This window comes from Bombina bombina, chromosome 11 (genome assembly GCF_027579735.1).
Source record: "Bombina bombina isolate aBomBom1 chromosome 11, aBomBom1.pri, whole genome shotgun sequence".
NCBI classification, from domain to species: Eukaryota; Metazoa; Chordata; class Amphibia; order Anura; family Bombinatoridae; genus Bombina; species Bombina bombina.
In genome coordinates, this window is record NC_069509.1 from 179,684,815 (window position 1) to 179,707,208 (window position 22,394).

The 22,394-nt window shown below is 34.6% G+C and overlaps 1 protein-coding gene across 1 annotated transcript in view; it reads left to right on the forward strand.

The window, feature by feature from the left end:
• The window catches only part of SOCS1 (suppressor of cytokine signaling 1), a 3,642-nt gene extending 2,231 nt beyond the window's left edge, over nt 1–1,411 (forward strand). Inside the window, exon 2 of the mRNA XM_053695188.1 lies at nt 419–1,411. Coding sequence (XP_053551163.1) covers nt 497–1,129 — 633 coding nt within the window. The 5' untranslated portion in view covers nt 419–496 and the 3' untranslated portion in view covers nt 1,130–1,411. The remainder of the gene's footprint in view (nt 1–418) is intronic.
• Nucleotides 1,412–22,394: the final 20,983 nt, after the last annotated feature.

Below are 22,394 nucleotides of genomic sequence, written 5' to 3' on the forward strand. Positions count from 1 at the left end.
GATATCACTAAAGCTAAACACATTGTCTGCCAGAGAGAACTGAGATGCATTACTGTGTCTGCAGCATTCAAAGGGTTATTACGCTGTGTGCTGGCATACTAGATTGTAAGCTATATGTACAAAAGGTTAATGATCAGGGGTCTTAGACTTTAACATTTGGAGGTGCAGAGTTGAACATAAATCTTAGTATTCATAAAATAGTGAGTTCATATGACAGATCTTACATATTGCTTCATATTCCTATCTGTATTTTTTTTTTCCCAACTCCTTTGAAAATCCAGAGCAGTTGGCACTTGAAGATTTTGGATACTGCGGTAATGACTATCACCTTAGAGCCAGTACTGTATTGTATATGTTGCTAGTCTATTTGTTTCTGTATATATTCTAACTAACATTCACTGGTTTTTGTTTTTTACAGAAAAACCAAGTAAGCCCTGCAGCACATCCGCTAGGCCAGACGCTATGGAAGACCACATAAGTTGGTCTAGTCTATAGGATGGTAGCGCACAGTAAGGTGGAAGCAGATAATGCCGTTGCAGACAGAAGATCCCTACACTTGGAAGCCTCAGTCTCTGATCGTTCCCAGATCCAACCTGCCAGAGCCCTTCTCCAAAGCCCAGGACGTCCTATCCCAGCCACGCTGCTCAGTAACACACACTTCCGAACCTTTCGCTCGCAGTCGGACTTCAGCTTGATCACTAAAACCAGTGGCATGTTGGATACCTGTGGCTTTTACTGGGGACCCATGACAGTCAACGTGGCCCATGAGAAGTTAAAACCAGAACCGGTTGGCACATTCCTCATTAGGGATAGCAGGCAGAAAAATTGTTTTTTTGCCATCAGTGTTAAGACAGCCACAGGACCTATAAGTATAAGGATACACTTTACTTCTGGGAAATTCTGCCTAGATGGCAGCAAAGAGTCATTTAACTGCCTTTTTCAGCTGGTGGAACATTATGTGACTTCTAGAAAAATGCTGATTTCCCCCTTACGGAAAGTCAGATTAAGACCTTTGCAAGAACTCTGTCGAAAAAGCATCTTGGCAACTTTTGGGAAACAAAACTTGGACAAAATCCCTTTAAACAGGGTGTTAAAGGACTATTTAAAGTCGTTCCCATTTCAGATCTAACAACAAAAGGGCATTAAGAAGTCGGTGGACTAATTACCAACGCAGCTTCCTTTGGATTATTTTTTACATCTTATTTAACGCTGGTCAAGTTTATTTTTGTAGCAACTTATTAACTGTATTTTGGGATGAAAACTTGAACACAACATTTAATGTTTACAAAAACAAATTGTTTGCACAAATTAAGCAGGGTTCTCCCCCTGAATATATGTTTTTTCTGCTGTGCAGAATGCAGTATTTATTACATTTTCAAAGTAATAAACCATATAAAATATTCAGAAACAACCTGTCCGGTATCTTTTTACTTTAGACTTTAACCCCTACCAATACATTTTAACATCTGTGGCATCTAAGGGGTTAAACGAAAACTGTACATTCACAGACAATATTACAAAAGACGTAAGGTGATGGTATTACTTGTGTAATTTGCCATTATTAATACATGACTGCAAAATCTAGTATCATAAATTCACACAGTAATAATGGTATTTATTTGCATAGAAAAATATTAAAATACATACTTTAAATTCTATATACATTAACAGTACGGAATTAAATAAACTTTATTTAGACAGACACTAAGAATAATAAAAAAAAAATGCTTCAAGATATAAAACCAAGAGACACAATGGTATATATTTTCATCTGTTGAAAAGTTTATTTATGCTTTTTTTTCCCAACAAAATTCCTAATTAAAGTTTATGGGTATTTTTTTTAATTGTTATTCAATAGTCCGCAAGCAAGGGGTTAAATAAAAATTATTTGCACATGCATGAGAAGTATTACTCAATATTACACATAATTAAGTTGATACTATTAGTCAGATGTTTCTGTTGCAAAATCTGATATGCTAACACCACACCGTTACAGTGAAATTGATTTGCATAAGATAAAGGAAAAAAAATATTTTAAATTATATTTTTTTGGCATTTATAATACAGAGTATAAGCTATTTGGTTTAACTAAGCAAAACAAAAAAAAATATTAAAAAAATAAACTCAAACCGAATACAAGGGTATATTCAAATTATGTGGAAAATAAATGTGTTTAAATCAATATGAAGTTGTGATTTGAAGTTTAATAATGGAAGATAAGATAAAAGGATAGTGGATATGTAGAATAATTGTCCAGCTAGTGAGAAATACAACAAAATATTGAGGGGAAAAAAGTCTGAGATATAAATTAGGATTAAAGGGAAACCAAACACAAATTGTAAACTACATTATTCTAAACCTTCATATATAAGAATAATTTTGAAATGAAAACTGAAACTTTATTTTGTCAAATGAGTATATTGTTTTATGTTTATTCTTTTCACTAATTTCTCTGTCCTCCGGAACAAAAGAACCCCTGCTAACCAATAACAAACTAATATTCAGATATAGCACAAACTATGTTTGCACATGTGCAGACTGGGGTAGCCTGCGCTCTTGTATTCCCTTGAGGAGGTTTAGCACTGATTCAACTTAGTTACTATTGCAAAGAATGATTTGCCTATCATGATTGTTGATGCAAAACTGATAATCCACCTTTTAAAAGCATAGACTCTTAGGGAAGGAGGTAAAAGTAAACAAAAGCTCACATAAATTGTCTTAAAGTATCAACCCAAGGAGAAAGAGAAACAAACAGATTTTTTAAGATTTATTTTAAAGCAAAGGGGGTTGCAAAATAAATAATGAATGTATAATGCAATAATGTTTTACTTGCAATAATGAAACATTGTATGTGTTGTTTGAAATGTCACGTTTAATGGTTCTTTAAGTAACTCAGACCTGTTTTAACTTTTTTTTAAGGCTGAGTTCTGAACATAGAATATTTGCTTCTTGGTTATTCCCAAGTCATTTTTTTTTTAAATCAGACTGAAAAAATATCAGATTAGAGGGAGTGATGTGCACTTATTTGTCATATTAAACAGGGGTGGCAAATTGACATAACATTTTGGAGCCAGACAAAATACTGAGTAGCCTGAGAAACATTGTTTAAGAGCCAGAGAAGAATTTTATGTTATATGTAGAAAAATCTTACATGACATCATACGTAGTACAGGGGAGTCAAGAATTTATCAAGCCCTAATTATCCATTTTATTTCTATTTTCTAATTAGTTTTGTTCTCTTTGTATCTTTTGTTGAATAGTCTACCTAGGTGGGTGCACATATGTTCCTCTTGTCATTGGCTTTCAGCTAGCTCCAAGTAGTGCATTACTGCTCCTTCCACAAAGGATACTAAAGAGAATGAATCAAATTAGATAATAGAAGTAAACTGGAAAGTTATTTAAAATTGTATTCTCTATCTGAATCATAAAAGAAGATTTTGGATTTCATGTCCCTTTAAATGACAGATGTTTTCTACCAAGCAAATGAAAGCACAGCAAAAAAAACAGAATACAATATTTTTTTTCAAACAGAAAAAGTTTAAAGGGACAGTCTAGTCAAAATATAATTGTCATGTTTCACATAGGGCATGTCATTTTAAACAACTCTCCAATTAACTATTATCATCAAATTTGATTTGTTCTCTTGGTATTCTTAGTTTAAAGCTAAACCTAGGTAGTCTGATATGCTAATTTCTAAGCCCTTGAAGGCCGTCTCTTTTCTCTGTGCATTTTGACAGTTTTCATAGCTACACATTGCTAATTTATGTGTGCCATATAGATAACATTGTGCTCACTTCAGTGGAGTTATTTAAGAGTCAGCACAGATTGTCTAAAATGCAAGTCTGGCAAAAAAACTGAGATAAGGGGGCAGTCTGCATAGGCTTAGATACAAGGTAATCACAGAGGTAAAACGTGAATTATTATTACTGTGTCATTATGCAAAACTGGGGAATGGGTAATAAAGGGATTAGCTATCTTTTTAAACAATAACGATTCTGGAGTAGACTGTCCCTTTAAGTTAAGCCAGTTTAGAAGAAAATTGTAAGTTAACAGGAAATGTGAGTTGCCTTCTATACTATAATGCTCATTGGCTATAGGCACAACTCTATTGGCTGAGAGGGACAAGCCTTCAAACCTCTTACAGAAAACATATGCTTGTTCTGAATAGTAAGACACATGTAAATCTTTTTTAAGTTTTAAAGCCTACTCTTTATTAACAAAAATACATTGTTTAAACTGCCCCTTTTACATTTTTATGTCTGCCCTTCTTTTAGGTTTATTAATTGTTTTATAATACACAGGGACATTGTTATTTTAAAACGTTATCCACTTTTATATTCTTCCCAATTATCCATTTTATTTGCTTGAGTGTTGTTTACAGCTAGATCGTTTTACCTTTATTTTGCTATTTGAAATAGTTGTTTTTCCTATACTGAAAATTTTAGTATTGCAGTGATAGCTATAAAAAAAAAAGTCATCCGAGGAAATCAACTTCTAACTCAGCCCTTTTTAAGGGGTGTTCCTGCATTAGCTTTAAAAATACTAAGCTGCTTGTATCAGTAGACTGTCCCTTTAAAAACCATGGGGAGGTTTGTCTGTAAATGTAAAATCCAGCAATATCCCTGTACTATCAATGCGTTTGGAGTGTAAGAAATATGAATAAGATATTAATGGGAAATTCTTTTGCAAAAAATGACATAATTTTGTTAGAAAATATTATTTTTGCTTGACTGATACTATATGGTCGATCAAAATCTTTTAGAATCTCTTCATACACCCTTTTTTGTAAGTAGCTTGAACATATATTGTTGGAAGAGGCTATTTTAGTTGAATGTTTGTTTTTGTTGTGTTTTTTTGTTTGTTTTTTAAAAAAAAGACTGCAACAACTGTTCAGTTTTGAAAACGAAGGATAATCATAAATATTTCTTTGAATAGCGCAATATTGTTTGGGTGCTGTTTGGGGTAACAGCTGTTCTGTCTTATGCACCGTGACAACTTCATTATAAGAGCAAGGCGACTAAATTCCACCTGACATTAAGCGGTCATACACTAGTATATAAAGCTGTATGGTATATAGTTTCAGACAATATGAAGCTGTCATACACTAGTATATAAAGCTGTATGGTATATAGTTTCTGACAATACGAAGCTGTCATACACTAGTATATAAAGCTGTATGGTATATAGTTTCTTACATTATGAAGCTGTCATACACTAGTATATAAAGCTGTATGGTATATAGTTTCTGACAATATGAAGCTGACATACACTAGTATATAAAGCTGTATGGTATATAGTTTCTTACATTATGAAGCTGTCATACACTAGTATATAAAGCTGTATGGTATATAGTTTCTGACAATACAAAGCTGTCATACACTAGTATATAAAGCTTTGTATGGTATTTAGTTTCTGACAATACGAAGCTGTCATACACTAGTATATAAAGCTGTATGGTATATAGTTCCTGACAATATGAAGCTGACATACACTAGTATATAAAGCTGTATGGTATATAGTTTCTGACAATATAAAGCTGTCATACACTAGTATATAAAGCTTTGTATGGTATATAGTTTCTGACAATATAAAGCTGTCATACACTAGTATATAAAGCTGTATGGTATATTGTTTCTGACAATATGAAGGTGTCATACACTAATATATAAAGCTGTATGGTATATAGTTCCTGACAATATGAAGCTGTCATACACTAGTATATAAAGCTGTATGGTATATAGTTTCTGACAATATGAAGCTGACATACACTAGTATATAAAGCTTTGTATGGTATATAGTTTCTGACAATACGAAGCTGTCATACACTAGTATATAAAGCTGTATGGTATATAGTTTCTTACATTATGAAGCTGTCATACACTAGTATATAAAGCTGTATGGTATATAGTTTCTTACATTATGAAGCTGTCATACACTAGTATATAAAGCTGTATGGTATATAGTTTCTGACAATATGAAGCTGTCATACACTAGTATATAAAGCTGTATGGTATATAGTTTCTGACAAAATGAAGCTGACATACACTAGTATATAAAGCTGTATGGTATATAGTTTCTTACATTATGAAGCTGTCATACACTAGTATATAAAGCTGTATGGTATATAGTTTCTGACAATATGAAGCTGTCATACACTAGTATATAAAGCTGTATGGTATATAGTTTCTGACACTATGAAGCTGTCATACACTAGTATATAAAGCTGTATGGTATATAGTTTCTGACAATATGAAGGTGTCATACACTAGTATATAAAGCTGCATGGTATATAGTTTCTGACAATATGAAGCTGTCATACACTAATATATAAAGCTGTATGGTATATAGTTTCTGACAATATGAAGCTGTCATACACTAGTATATAAAGCTGTATGGTATATAGTTTCTGACAATATGAAGCTGTCATACACTAGTATATAAAGCTGTATGGTATATAGTTTCTGACAATATGAAGGTGTCATACACTAGTATATAAAGCTGTATGGTATATAGTTTCTGACAATATGAAGCTGTCATACACTAATATATAAAGCTGTATGGTATATAGTTTCTGACAATATAAAGCTGTCATACACTAGTATATAAAGCTGTATGGTATATAGTTTCTGACAATATGAAGGTGTCATACACTAATATATAAAGCTGTATGGTATATAGTTTCTGACAATATGAAGCTGTCATACACTAATATATAAAGCTGTATGGTATATAGTTTCTGACAATATGAAGCTGTCATACACTAATATATAAAGCTGTATGGTATATAGTTTCTGACAATATGAAGCTGTCATACACTAATATATAAAGCTGTATGGTGTATAGTTTCTGACAATATGAAGCTGACATATACTAGTATATAAAGCTGTATGGTATATAGTTTCTGACAATATGAAGCTGTCATACACTAGTATATAAAGCTGTATGGTATATAGTTTCTGACAATATGAAGCTGACATACACTAGTATATAAAGCTGTATGGTATATAGTTTCTGACAATATGAAGCTGACATACACTAGTATATAAAGCTGTATGGTATATAGTTTCTGACTAAATGAAGCTGTCATACACTAGTATATAAAGCTGTATGGTATATAGTTTCTGACAATATGAAGGTGTCATACACTAGTATATAAAGCTGTATGGTATATAGTTTCTGACAATATGAAGCTGTCATACACTAGTATATAACGCTTTATGGTATATAGTTTCTGACAATATGAAGCTGAAATACACTAGTATATAAAACTGTATGGTATATAGTTTCTGACAATATGAAGCTGAAATACACAAGTATATACAACTGTATGGTATATAGTTTCTTACATTATGAAGCTGTCATACACTAGTATATAAAGCTGTATGGTATATAGTTTCTGACAATATGAAGCTGTCATTCACTAGTATATAAAGCTGTATGGTATATAGTTTCTGACAATATGAAGCTGACATACACAAGTATATAAAGCTGTATGGTATATAGTTTCTGACAATATGAAGCTGACATACACTAGTATATAAAGCTGTATGGTATATAGTTTCTGACAATATGAAGGTGACATACACTAATATATAAAGCTGTATGGTATATAGTTTCTGACAATATGAAGCTGACATACACTAGTATATAAAACTGTATGGTATATAGTATCTGACAATATGAAGCTGAAATACACAAGTATATAAAACTGTATGGTATATAGTTTCTTACATTATGAAGCTGTCATACACTAGTATATAAAGCTGTATGGTATATAGTTTCTGACAATATGAAGCTGTCATTCACTAGTATATAAAGCTGTATGGTATATAGTTTCTGACAATATGAAGCTGACATACACAAGTATATAAAGCTGTATGGTATATAGTTTCTGACAATATGAAGCTGACATACACTAGTATATAAAGCTGTATGGTATATAGTTTCTGACAATATGAAGGTGACATACACTAATATATAAAGCTGTATGGTATATAGTTTCTGACAATATGAAGCTGACATACACTAGTATATAAAGCTGTATGGTATATAGTTTCTGACAATATGAAGGTGACATACACTAAAATATAAAGCTGTATGGTATATAGTTTCTGACAATATGAAGCTGACATACACTAGTATATAAAGCTGTATGGTATATAGTTTCTGACAATATGAAGGTGACATACACTAATATATAAAGCTGTATGGTATATAGTTTCTGACAATATGAAGCTGACATACACTAGTATATAAAGCTGTATGGTATATAGTTTCTGACAATATGAAGCTGACATACACTAGTATATAAAGCTGTATGGTATATAGTTTCTGACAATATGAAGCTGACATACACTAGTATATAAAGCTGTATGGTAATTAGTTTCTGACAATATGAAGCTGACATACACAAGTATATAAAGCTGTATGGTATATAGTTTCTGACAATATGAAGCTGTCATACACTAGTATATAAAGCTGTATGGTATATAGTTTCTGACAATATGAAGGTGTCATACACTAGTATATAAAGCTGTATGGTATATAGTTTTCTGACAATATGAAGCTGTCATACACTAGTATATAAAGCTGTATGGTATATAGTTTCTGACAATATGAAGCTGACATACACTAGTATATAAAGCTGTATGGTATATAGTTTCTGACAATATGAAGGTGACATACACTAATATATAAAGCTGTATGGTATATAGTTTCTGACAATATGAAGCTGACATACACTAGTATATAAAGCTGTATGGTATATAGTTTCTTACATTATGAAGCTGTCATACACTAGTATATAAAGCTGTATGGTATATAGTTTCTGACAATATGAAGCTGACATACACTAGTATATAAAGCTTTGTATGGTATTTAGTTTCTGACAATACGAAGCTGTCATACACTAGTATATAAAGCTGTATGGTATATAGTTCCTGACAATATGAAGCTGACATACACTAGTATATAAAGCTGTATGGTATATAGTTTCTGACAATATAAAGCTGTCATACACTAGTATATAAAGCTGTATGGTATATAGTTTCTGACAATATGAAGGTGACATACACTAATATATAAAGCTGTATGGTATATAGTTTCTGACAATATGAAGCTGACATACACTAGTATATAAAGCTGTATGGTATATAGTTTCTTACATTATGAAGCTGTCATACACTAGTATATAAAGCTGTATGGTATATAGTTTCTGACAATATGAAGCTGACATACACTAGTATATAAAGCTTTGTATGGTATTTAGTTTCTGACAATACGAAGCTGTCATACACTAGTATATAAAGCTGTATGGTATATAGTTCCTGACAATATGAAGCTGACATACACTAGTATATAAAGCTGTATGGTATATAGTTTCTGACAATATAAAGCTGTCATACACTAGTATATAAAGCTGTATGGTATATAGTTTCTGACAATATGAAGGTGTCATACACTAATATATAAAGCTGTATGGTATATAGTTCCTGACAATATGAAGCTGTCATACACTAGTATATAAAGCTGTATGGTATATAGTTTCTGACAATATGAAGCTGACATACACTAGTATATAAAGCTTTGTATGGTATATAGTTTCTGACAATACGAAGCTGTCATACACTAGTATATAAAGCTGTATGGTATATAGTTTCTTACATTATGAAGCTGTCATACACTAGTATATAAAGCTGTATGGTATATAGTTTCTGACAATATGAAGCTGTCATACACTAGTATATAAAGCTGTATGGTATATAGTTTCTGACAAAATGAAGCTGACATACACTAGTATATAAAGCTGTATGGTATATAGTTTCTTACATTATGAAGCTGTCATACACTAGTATATAAAGCTGTATGGTATATAGTTTCTGACAATATGAAGCTGTCATACACTAGTATATAAAGCTGTATGGTATATAGTTTCTGACACTATGAAGCTGTCATACACTAGTATATAAAGCTGTATGGTATATAGTTTCTGACAATATGAAGGTGTCATACACTAGTATATAAAGCTGTATGGTATATAGTTTCTGACAATATGAAGCTGTCATACACTAATATATAAAGCTGTATGGTATATAGTTTCTGACAATATAAAGCTGTCATACACTAGTATATAAAGCTGTATGGTATATAGTTTCTGACAATATGAAGGTGTCATACACTAATATATAAAGCTGTATGGTATATAGTTTCTGACAATATGAAGCTGTCATACACTAATATATAAAGCTGTATGGTATATAGTTTCTGACAATATGAAGCTGTCATACACTAATATATAAAGCTGTATGGTATATAGTTTCTGACAATATGAAGCTGTCATACACTAATATATAAAGCTGTATGGTATATAGTTTCTGACAATATGAAGCTGACATATACTAGTATATAAAGCTGTATGGTATATAGTTTCTGACAATATGAAGCTGTCATACACTAGTATATAAAGCTGTATGGTATATAGTTTCTGACAATATGAAGCTGACATACACTAGTATATAAAGCTGTATGGTATATAGTTTCTGACAATATGAAGCTGACATACACTAGTATATAAAGCTGTATGGTATATAGTTTCTGACTAAATGAAGCTGTCATACACTAGTATATAAAGCTGTATGGTATATAGTTTCTGACAATATGAAGGTGTCATACACTAGTATATAAAGCTGTATGGTATATAGTTTCTGACAATATGAAGCTGTCATACACTAGTATATAACGCTTTATGGTATATAGTTTCTGACAATATGAAGCTGAAATACACTAGTATATAAAACTGTATGGTATATAGTTTCTGACAATATGAAGCTGAAATACACAAGTATATACAACTGTATGGTATATAGTTTCTTACATTATGAAGCTGTCATACACTAGTATATAAAGCTGTATGGTATATAGTTTCTGACAATATGAAGCTGTCATTCACTAGTATATAAAGCTGTATGGTATATAGTTTCTGACAATATGAAGCTGACATACACAAGTATATAAAGCTGTATGGTATATAGTTTCTGACAATATGAAGCTGACATACACTAGTATATAAAGCTGTATGGTATATAGTTTCTGACAATATGAAGGTGACATACACTAATATATAAAGCTGTATGGTATATAGTTTCTGACAATATGAAGCTGACATACACTAGTATATAAAACTGTATGGTATATAGTATCTGACAATATGAAGCTGAAATACACAAGTATATAAAACTGTATGGTATATAGTTTCTTACATTATGAAGCTGTCATACACTAGTATATAAAGCTGTATGGTATATAGTTTCTGACAATATGAAGCTGTCATTCACTAGTATATAAAGCTGTATGGTATATAGTTTCTGACAATATGAAGCTGACATACACAAGTATATAAAGCTGTATGGTATATAGTTTCTGACAATATGAAGCTGACATACACTAGTATATAAAGCTGTATGGTATATAGTTTCTGACAATATGAAGGTGACATACACTAATATATAAAGCTGTATGGTATATAGTTTCTGACAATATGAAGGTGACATACACTGAAATATAAAGCTGTATGGTATATAGTTTCTGACAATATGAAGCTGACATACACTAGTATATAAAGCTGTATGGTATATAGTTTCTGACAATATGAAGGTGACATACACTAATATATAAAGCTGTATGGTATATAGTTTCTGACAATATGAAGCTGACATACACTAGTATATAAAGCTGTATGGTATATAGTTTCTGACAATATGAAGCTGACATACACTAGTATATAAAGCTGTATGGTATATAGTTTCTGACAATATGAAGCTGACATACACTAGTATATAAAGCTGTATGGTAATTAGTTTCTGACAATATGAAGCTGACATACACAAGTATATAAAGCTGTATGGTATATAGTTTCTGACAATATGAAGCTGTCATACACTAGTATATAAAGCTGTATGGTATATAGTTTCTGACAATATGAAGGTGTCATACACTAGTATATAAAGCTGTATGGTATATAGTTTCTGACAATATGAAGCTGTCATACACTAGTATATAAAGCTGTATGGTATATAGTTTCTGACAATATGAAGCTGACATACACTAGTATATAAAGCTGTATGGTATATAGTTTCTGACAATATGAAGGTGACATACACTAATATATAAAGCTGTATGGTATATAGTTTCTGACAATATGAAGCTGACATACACTAGTATATAAAGCTGTATGGTATATAGTTTCTGACAATATGAAGCTGTCATACACTAGTATATAAAGTTGTATGGTATATAGTTTCTGACAATACAAAGCTGTCATACACTAGTATATAAAGCTGTATGGTATATAGTTTCTGACAATATGAAGGTGACATACACTAGTATATAAAGCTGTATGGTATATAGTTTCTGACACTATGAAGCTGTCATACACTAATATATAAAGCTGTATGGTATATAGTTTCTGACAATATGAAGGTGTCATACACTAGTATATAAAGCTGTATGGTATATAGTTTCTGACAATATGAAGCTGTCATACACTAGTATATAAAGCTGTATGGTATATAGTTTCTGACTATATGAAGCTAACATACACTAGTGTATAAAGCTGTATGGTATATAGTTTCTGACAATATGAAGCTGTCATACACTAATAAATAAAGCTGTATGGTATATAGTTTCTGACAATATGAAGCTGTCATACACTAGTATATACAGGGAGTGCAGAATTATTAGGCAAGTTGTATTTTTGAGGATTAATTTTATTATTGAACAACAACCATGTTCTCAATGAACCCAAAAAACTCATTAATATCAAAGCTGAATAGTTTTGGAAGTAGTTTTTAGTTTGTTTTTAGATTTAGCTATTTTAGGGGGATATCTGTGTGTGCAGGTGACTATTACTGTGCATAATTATTAAGCAACTTAACAAAAAACAAATATATACCCATTTCAATTATTTATTTTTACCAGTGAAACCAATATAACATCTCAACATTCACAAATATACATTTCTGACATTCAAAAACAAAACAAAAACAAATCAGTGACCAATATAGCCACCTTTCTTTGCAAGGACACTCAAAAGCCTGCCATCCATGGATTCTGTCAGTGTTTTGATCTGTTCACCATCAACATTGCGTGCAGCAGCAACCACAGCCTCCCAGACACTGTTCAGAGAGGTGTACTGTTTTCCCTCCTTGTAAATCTCACATTTGATGATGGACCACAGGTTCTCAATGGGGTTCAGATCATGTGAACAAGGAGGCCATGTCATTAGATTTTCTTCTTTTATACCCTTTCTTGCCAGCCACGCTGTGGAGTACTTGGACGCGTGTGATGGAGCATTGTCCTGCATGAAAATCATGTTTTTCTTAAAGGATGCAGACTTCTTCCTGTACCACTGCTTGAAGAAGGTGTCTTCCAGAAACTGGCAGTAGGACTGGGAGTTGAGCTTGACTCCATCCTCAACCCGAAAAGGCCCCACAAGCTCATCTTTGATGATACCAGCCCAAACCAGTACTCCACCTCCACCTTGCTGGCGTCTGAGTCGGACTGGAGCTCTCTGCCCTTTACCAATCCAGCCACAGGCCCATCCATCTGGCCCATCAAGACTCACTCTCATTTCATCAGTCCATAAAACCTTAGAAAAATCAGTCTTGAGATATTTCTTGACCCAGTCTTGACGTTTCAGCTTGTGTGTCTTGTTCAGTGGTGGTCGTCTTTCAGCCTTTCTTACCTTGGCCATGTCTCTGAGTATTGCACACCTTGTGCTTTTGGGCACTCCAGTGATTTTGCAGCTCTGAAATATGGCCAAACTGGTGGCAAGTGGCATCTTGGCAGCTGCACGCTTGACTTTTCTCAGTTCATGGGCAGTTATTTTGCGCCTTGGTTTTTCCACACGCTTCTTGCGACCCTGTTGACTATTTTGAATGAAACGCTTGATTGTTTGATGATCACGCTTCAGAAGCTTTGCAATTTTAAGAGTGCTGCATCCCTCTGCAAGATATCTCACTATTTTTGACTTTTCTGAGCCTGTCAAGTCCTTCTTTTGACCCATTTTGCCAAAGGAAAGGAAGTTGCCTAATAATTATGCACACCTGATATAGGGTGTTGATGTCATTAGACCACACCCCTTCTCATTACAGAGATGCACATCACCTAATATGCTTAATTGGTAGTAGGCTTTCGAGCCTATACAGCTTGGAGTAAGACAACAGGCATAAAGAGGATGATGTGGTCAAAATACTCATTTGCCTAATAATTCTGCACTCCCTGTAAAGCTGTATGGTATATAGTTTCTGACAATATGAAGGTGTCATACACTAGTATATAAAGCTGTATGGTATATAGTTTCTGACAATATGAAGCTGTCATACACTAATATATAAAGATGTATGGTATATAGTTTCTGACAATATGAAGCTGTCATATACTAATATATAAAGCTGTATGGTATATAGTTTCTGACAATATGAAGCTGTCATACACTAATATATAAAGCTGTATGGTATATAGTTTCTGACAATATGAAGGTGTCATACACTAGTATATAAAGCTGCATGGTATATAGTTTCTGACAATATGAAGCTGTCATACACTAATATATAAAGCTGTATGGTATATAGTTTCTGACAATATGAAGCTGACATACACTAGTATATAAAGCTGTATGGTATATAGTTTCTGACAATATGAAGCTGACATACACTAGTATATAAAGCTGTATGGTATATAGTTTCTGACAATATGAAGGTGTCATACACTAGTATATAAAGCTGTATGGTATATAGTTTCTGACAATATGAAGCTGTCATACACTAGTATATAAAGCTGTATGGTATATAGTTTCTGACAATATGAAGCTGTCATACACTAATATATAAAGCTGTATGGTATATAGTTTCTGACAATATAAAGCTGTCATACACTAGTATATAAAGCTGTATGGTATATAGTTTCTGACAATATGAAGCTGACATATACTAGTATATAAAGCTGTATGGTATATAGTTTCTGACAATATGAAGGTGTCATACACTAGTATATAAAGCTGTATGGTATATAGTTTCTGACAATATGAAGCTGTCATACACTAGTATATAAAGCTGTATGGTATATAGTTTCTGACAATATGAAGCTGACATACACTAGTATATAAAGCTGTATGGTATATAGTTTCTGACAATGTGAAGCTGACATACACTAGTATATAAAGCTGTATGGTATATAGTTTCTGACTAAATGAAGCTGTCATACACTAGTATATAAAGCTGTATGGTATATAGTTTCTGATAATATGAAGGTGTCATACACTAGTATATAAAGCTGTATGGTATATAGTTTCTGATAATATGAAGGTGTCATACACTAGTATATAAAGCTGTATGGTATATAGTTTCTGACAAATATAAAGCTGTCATACACTAGTATATAAAGCTGTATGGTATATAGTTTCTGACAATATGAAGCTGTCATACACTAGTATATAAAGCTGCATGGTATATAGTTTCTGACAATATGAAGGTGTCATACACTAGTATATAAAGCTGTATGGTATATAGTTTCTGACAATATGAAGCTGTCATACACTAGTATATAAAGCTGTATGGTATATTATTTCTGACAATATGAAGGTGTCATACACTAGTATATAAAGCTGTATGGTATATTATTTCTGACAATATGAAGCTGTCATACACTAATATATAAAGCTGTATGGGATATAGTTTCTGACAATATGAAGCTGACATACACTAGTATATAAAGCTGTATGGTATATAGATTCTGACAATATGAAGCTGACATACACTACTATATAAAGCTGTATGGTATATAGTTTCAGACAATATGAAGGTGTCATACACTAGTATATAAAGCTGTATGGTATATAGTTTCTGACAATATGAAGGTGTCATACACTAGTATATAAAGCTGTATGGTATATAGTTTCTGACAATATGAAGCTGACATACACTAGTATATAAAGCTGTATGGTATATAGTTTCTGACAATATGAAGGTGTCATACACTAGTATATAAAGCTCTATGGTATATAGTTTCTGACATTATGAAGCTGTCATACACTAGTATATAAAGCTGTATGGTATATAGTTTCTGGCAACATAAAGTTGTCATACACTAGTATATAAAGCTGTATGGTATATAGTTTCTGACAATACAAAGCTGTCATACACTAGTATATAAAGCTGTATGGTATATAGTTTCTGACAATATGACGGTGTCATACACTAGTATATAAAGCTGTATGGTATATAGTTTCTGACAATATGAAGGTGTCATACACTAGTATATAAAGCTGTATGGTATATAGTTTCTGACAATATGAAGCTGACATACACTAGTATATAAAGCTGTATCGTATATAGTTTCTGACAATATGAAGCTGACATACACTAGTATATAAAGCTGTATGGTATATAGTTTCTGACAATATGAAGGTGACATACACTAATATATAAAGCTGTATGGTATATAGTTTCTGACAATATGAAGCTGACATACACTAGTATATAAAGCTGTATGGTATATAGTTTCTGACAATATGAAGCTGACATACACTACTATATAAAGCTGTATGGTATATAGTTTCTGACAATATGAAGGTGTCATACACTAGTATATAAAGCTGTATGGTATATAGTTTCTGACAATATGAAGCTGTCATACACTAGTATTTAAAGCTATATGGTATATAGTTATTGACAATATGAAGCTGACATACACTAGTATATAAAGCTGTATGGTATATAGTTTCTGACAATATGAAGCTGACATACACTACTATATAAAGCTGTATGGTATATAGTTTCAGACAATATGAAGGTGTCATACACTAGTTTATAAAGCTGTATGGTATATATTTTCTGACAATATGAAGGTGTCATACACTAGTATATAAAGCTGTATGGTATATAGTTTCTGACAATATGAAGGTGTCATACACTAGTATATAAAGCTTTGTATGGTATATAGTTTCTGATAATATGAAGCTGTCATACACTAGTATATAAAGCTGTGTGGTATATAGTTTCTGACAATATGAAGCTGTCATATTGTCATCTGTCTAAGTTCCTTTAGAGACACTTTCGTCAACCCTTAGATCGGGAGGGCAGAGCTCTCCTCAGAGCAGAATCTCACAGACCTTTGCTCCCGGGCAGAGAGTCTACCACCCCCGAATTTGACCTTAAATTGTTAACCTTTCTGAATAGGAAAGGTAAGGATCCAAGGAAGGGGCTGGAAAAATCCCTTTGTGGGGCTCAGGATAAACTCCTAGACATTTCTGGCCCTTTGGCTCAAATTCTACTTCTTGCCGATGAAGCTCATCTTTCATATAGTATATAGTTTCTGACAATATGAAGCTGACATACACTAGTATATAAAGCTGTATGGTATATAGTTTCTGACAATATGAAGGTGTCATACACTAGTATATAAAGCTCTATGGTATATAGTTTCTGACATTATGAAGCTGTCATACACTAGTATATAAAGCTGTATGGTATATAGTTTCTGGCAACATAAAGTTGTCATACACTAGTATATAAAGCTGTATGGTATATAGTTTCTGACAATACAAAGCTGTCATACACTAGTATATAAAGCTGTATGGTATATAGTTTCTGACAATATGACGGTGTCATACACTAGTATATAAAGCTGTATGGTATATAGTTTCTGACAATATGAAGGTGTCATACACTAGTATATAAAGCTGTATGGTATATAGTTTCTGACAATATGAAGCTGACATACACTAGTATATAAAGCTGTATCGTATATAGTTTCTGACAATATGAAGCTGTCATTCAGTAGTATATAAAGCTGTATCGTATATAGTTTCTGACAATATGAAGCTGTCATAAACTAGTATATAAAGCTGTATGGTATATAGTCATCTGTCTAAGTTCCTTTAGAGACACTTTCGTCAACCCTTAGATCGGGAGGGCAGAGCTCTCCTCAGAGCAGAATCTCACAGACCTTTGCTCCCGGGCAGAGAGTCTACCACCCCCGAATTTGACCCTAAATTGTTAACCTTTCTGAATAGGAAAGGTAAGGATCCAAGGAAGGGGCTGGAAAAATCCCTTTGTGGGGCTCAGGATAAACTCCTAGACATTTCTGGCCCTTTGGCTCAAATTCTACTTCTTGCCGATGAAGCTCATCTTTCCGGCTCCTCATTGGATCCTTCCATGGTCAGAGATTGTGCTTTTAGAGCTTTAGACGTAGAGCTGAGTTACTACGCATTGACCCCAAACTTGCTGTTCTAGCAACTAAAGAGGCAGGCTCTCAAGCCAAAGGCCTGTTATTCGGAGATCCTTTCCTCACTATCATGAGGCATTATGTGTCAACTTTTACCTCGATTGACAAAATCCAGGCCTCTCTCAGGAAAGTTTTTCAACCCATACGGGTTTTTACCAGGGCCGGCAAATACAGAGGTCATCTGCCCGGGCGTCAAAATTTCGGCCAACACCAATTCATGGACCTCAATCAACCTCAGTACCTGCCAGGATACTACCAACCTCAATACCCACCGGGTTATTACAACAGAGCCATGTTCCGGTTCAGGGCTAGAGCTGCGAGACCCAATCAGCCACTCTCATCCCTCTGGCCCTTCCTAACACTAACCAAGCTGAGTTCCCATCCTTCTTCCCACTTGTTGTTTGCGGGCAGACTCTCGCCCATTTTTTCCAAAATTGGTTGTCTCTTTCTGCAGATCCCTGGGTTCTCCAAACCATTCAGGGGTTCGTCATAGAATTAATTTGCCCCTCTTCTAATCCCACCTTCCCAATCCCTTACGCCTGTCTATAGAAGGGCAGAATCTGATCAAATAAGAAGTCTTGTCTCTCCTCTCAAAAGGAGCTATAGAGCTTGTTTCCCAGAACTCCCGACCAGGTTTCCTGAGCAATCTCTTCCTGGTCTCAAAAAAGTGGGGAGGTTTTCATCCCGTCATCAACTTGAGGGACCTCAACTTTTTGGTAATATATCACCACTTCAACCATATGTTGAAAGACCTCCTCCTTCTGAACGATTGGATGGTTCATTTAGACCTGAAGGATGCTTATTTAACTGTTTCGGTGTCCCCTCTCTGTCGAAAGTATCTTCAGTTCAGATGGGCAGATCAACTTTGGCACTTCACCTGTCTCCCTTTCAGCCTCACTTCCGCCCCCTGGTGCTTTAAGAAACTGCTCAAACCAGTGTTGGCTTGCCTTAGGGTTTGCATATTCCGTCTAGTGGTTTACCTGGATGATATCCTTCTGATGGCACAAGACAAGGACTTGTTGATCTCACAACTTCAAGACATGTCCTCTCTCTACTCCTCGCTGGGCTTTTTAATTAACAAAGAGAAGTCAAGCCTTTCCCCTCAACAGCTTGTGGAGTTTCTGGAATTCTCCATAGACGCTACCCTCAGACATCTTCTCCTTCCTCAAGAGAAGATAGATCGTATCAAAGCAGAGATTCAATCGGCTCTGATTGCCGCCTTCATATCCATCCACCAATTGTCGAGAATCATTGGACTCCTATCCTCTTCTATCCAGGCCATTTTTCCGGCTCCCCTCCACTACTGCGCCATGCAGCAGCTAAAGATCCAATGTTTTCGGGAGTTCTGTTACAACCAACAGCAGATATTTCTGACGAACGAAGTTCGATCAGAGATGTCTTGGTGGCTGCCACATATAGAGGCCTGGAATGGCAGAGCGATTTTCGGATCTACTCCAGATTTTGTTCTTTCTTCCGATGCGAGCCTTTTAGTCTGGGGTGCCTCTTGTGGGACATCCTCTACCGGCGGCCCCTGGACATTGAAGGAATCCAACCTTCACATAAATTGCTTGGAATTATTATCTGGCTCCTTTGCCGTTCGCAGTTTTTCAAAAAACATTACCAATTGGTGCATTCTATTACCAATGGACAATTTTTTGGCCGTCCATTATATCAATTGGCTGGGTGGCACTCGCTCGAAAGCTTTGTCAGATCTAACACCCCATTTTTATCGGTTTTGTGTGGAACGCAGAATTTCTGTCCGTGCCCAATTTATTCCAGGCTTTTCAAACTTAAGCAGACTGGTTTTCTCGCCATTGGAGAGATTCCAGCGACTGGATACTGAACCGTCAAGTTTTTTTAGAGATCTCTCGCATCTTTGGTCCTCTCTCAGTGGACCTTTTTGCATCTCGGACCAGCCACCAGCTTCCGAGATTTTTCAGCTGGCTTCCAGATCCAGACAGCGAAGGAGTAGATGCTTTTCTGCAAGTTTGGCCTCTCCACGGGGCTTACGCCTTCCCTCCCTTTGCTCTTCTGTCAAGGACTCTCTTGAATGTCCAATGGTTTCAATGTCTCCTGACATTGATTGCTCCTTGGTGGCCAGCCCAACCTTGGTTTGCTCCTCTTCTAGAAATGTGTTTGGCCCCTCCTTGCCTACTTCCCAGCCTTCACAATCTCCTTGTGGACGCCCAGGATCGCCTGCATCCTCTCTTGATCTAGGGCCATCTGAACCTTCTGGCTTGGTAGATTTCAGGGGATCCTGGTCCTCCGAAGGGACTTTCGCGAGAGGCTTCCCTCCTCTTGCGCGAATCTTGGGCCCTAGGTACTAGGAAATCTTATGCTTCAGCCTGGGCAGTCTGGGTTTGTTGGTGCATGGGACGGAATGTTGATCAGTTTTCTTCCTCTCCTCCCATGATCGTAAATTTTCTTACCAAACTTTTTTTGCAAGGAAAGGCTTACTGCACGATCAATCTGTTTCGTTCGGCCATTTCAGGAAGACATCCTTTAGTCTGCAGTCTTCTTAAGGCCATTCATCTTAAGAATCCTCCCCAACCTTGTTATTTGAGTCTTTGGGACGTCACTTTAGTCCTCTCTTTTCTTAGAAATTGGCCCGATAACTCTTCTCTTTCCCTCAAGCAATTGTCCGCTAAATTGACCATGTTGCTTTGCTTGATTATTTTTTCGTCGGGTCTCAGGGGACATCAGAGCCCTGGACGTTCATTCCAGCTCCTTTTCCATTTCATGCAGGACTAAGTCATCCTCAAAATCTTTGTTTTACCCTTATTTTCCAACAGACCCCAAAATTTGTGTGGCTCTTTGCCTCAAAGCCTACTTGTCCATGACTGAAGGCCTGCGTGGATCATTGTTGGGTCCTCTCCTGATTTATTTTGTTCCTCCTCATCGTCCTGTGTCTTCCCCTACCTTGGCGAGATGGGTTCCATGGCTCATGTCAACGGCAGGGGTCTCATCCTCATTTGTGGCACACTCTATCAGAGGGGCTGCGGCCTCTATGGCTTTTTTGTCCGGTTATAATCTTCAGGATTTATTGTCGGCGGCAGATTGGTCTGCCTCCACTTTTTAATCTTTGTTTTCTCAGGTTGTTCCTTCTTGTTAGCAGTGTTACTTCTCTCTTTGTTTATTTTTCAGTGTAAAAGACCTTCTACCTTCTTTATGGTCACAGACGTCAGACAGATCTGCGATGGATTCTTGGTGTCCGTTTCTTGTTAATTTTAAGATCTTTCTTTTGTTTGGCAGAGAAAAGAGAAAGTTATTTCCTGTTGCTGTGGGATTATATTATCTGCTTGTTGCCGATTGGTTGTTTTTTGTTTCTTTGCTGCAGTTTTGGAAGTCAGTAAAGATTTATGCATAAAATATTTGCCTCCTGTCTTTAATAAAATCTAGATTATTTAGTCACCAAGGTTATAATAATTATTACAAATTGCAGCATCTGTCTCAAGCTTGATGTTATCAAAATGCATTTAGATTAGAGGTGGCCTTCAAGGTCTAAGAAATTAACATATGAAATTCCAAGGTTTAGCTTTCAACTAAGAATACCAAGTGAACAAAGCAAAATTGGTGATAAAAGTAAATTGGAAAATGACTTGCCCTAGTTGAAACATGAAAGGTTTTTTTTTACTTGACTGTCCCTTTAATTCTAGTTGTTGAAAAAAGTATTTAACCCTTTCAGTGCTGATCTATGATCTAAATTAAAATTAACAAATATAAATATTAGTTACATGTTAAAAACTAACAGATTATGAAAATGAATGTATGTTCCTATACCCAACAAAGCAACAAATATTAAAATACATAAAATAGTTCCACCAAATTTATTCTATATAGTATTTCATAAAGTATTAAGTATTTTTACACCTACCCAGTTCTTTATTTTTAAAAAGGTATATTTGTAATTAATTCAGAGAAACATGGATCTAGGAGCAACAACAAAGCAAGGCTAGCAGATTACTGCTAAATGATCATCACTACTATGATTTTTACTTGATATCTATATACTCCAGACCCCTTTTTGAATAGTGGGACATCTTTTTTTTCACATAAGGGGTCTTATGATATGTTTCTAGAGTGAGGGATAATAAAGGCCTCTTACAAATAAT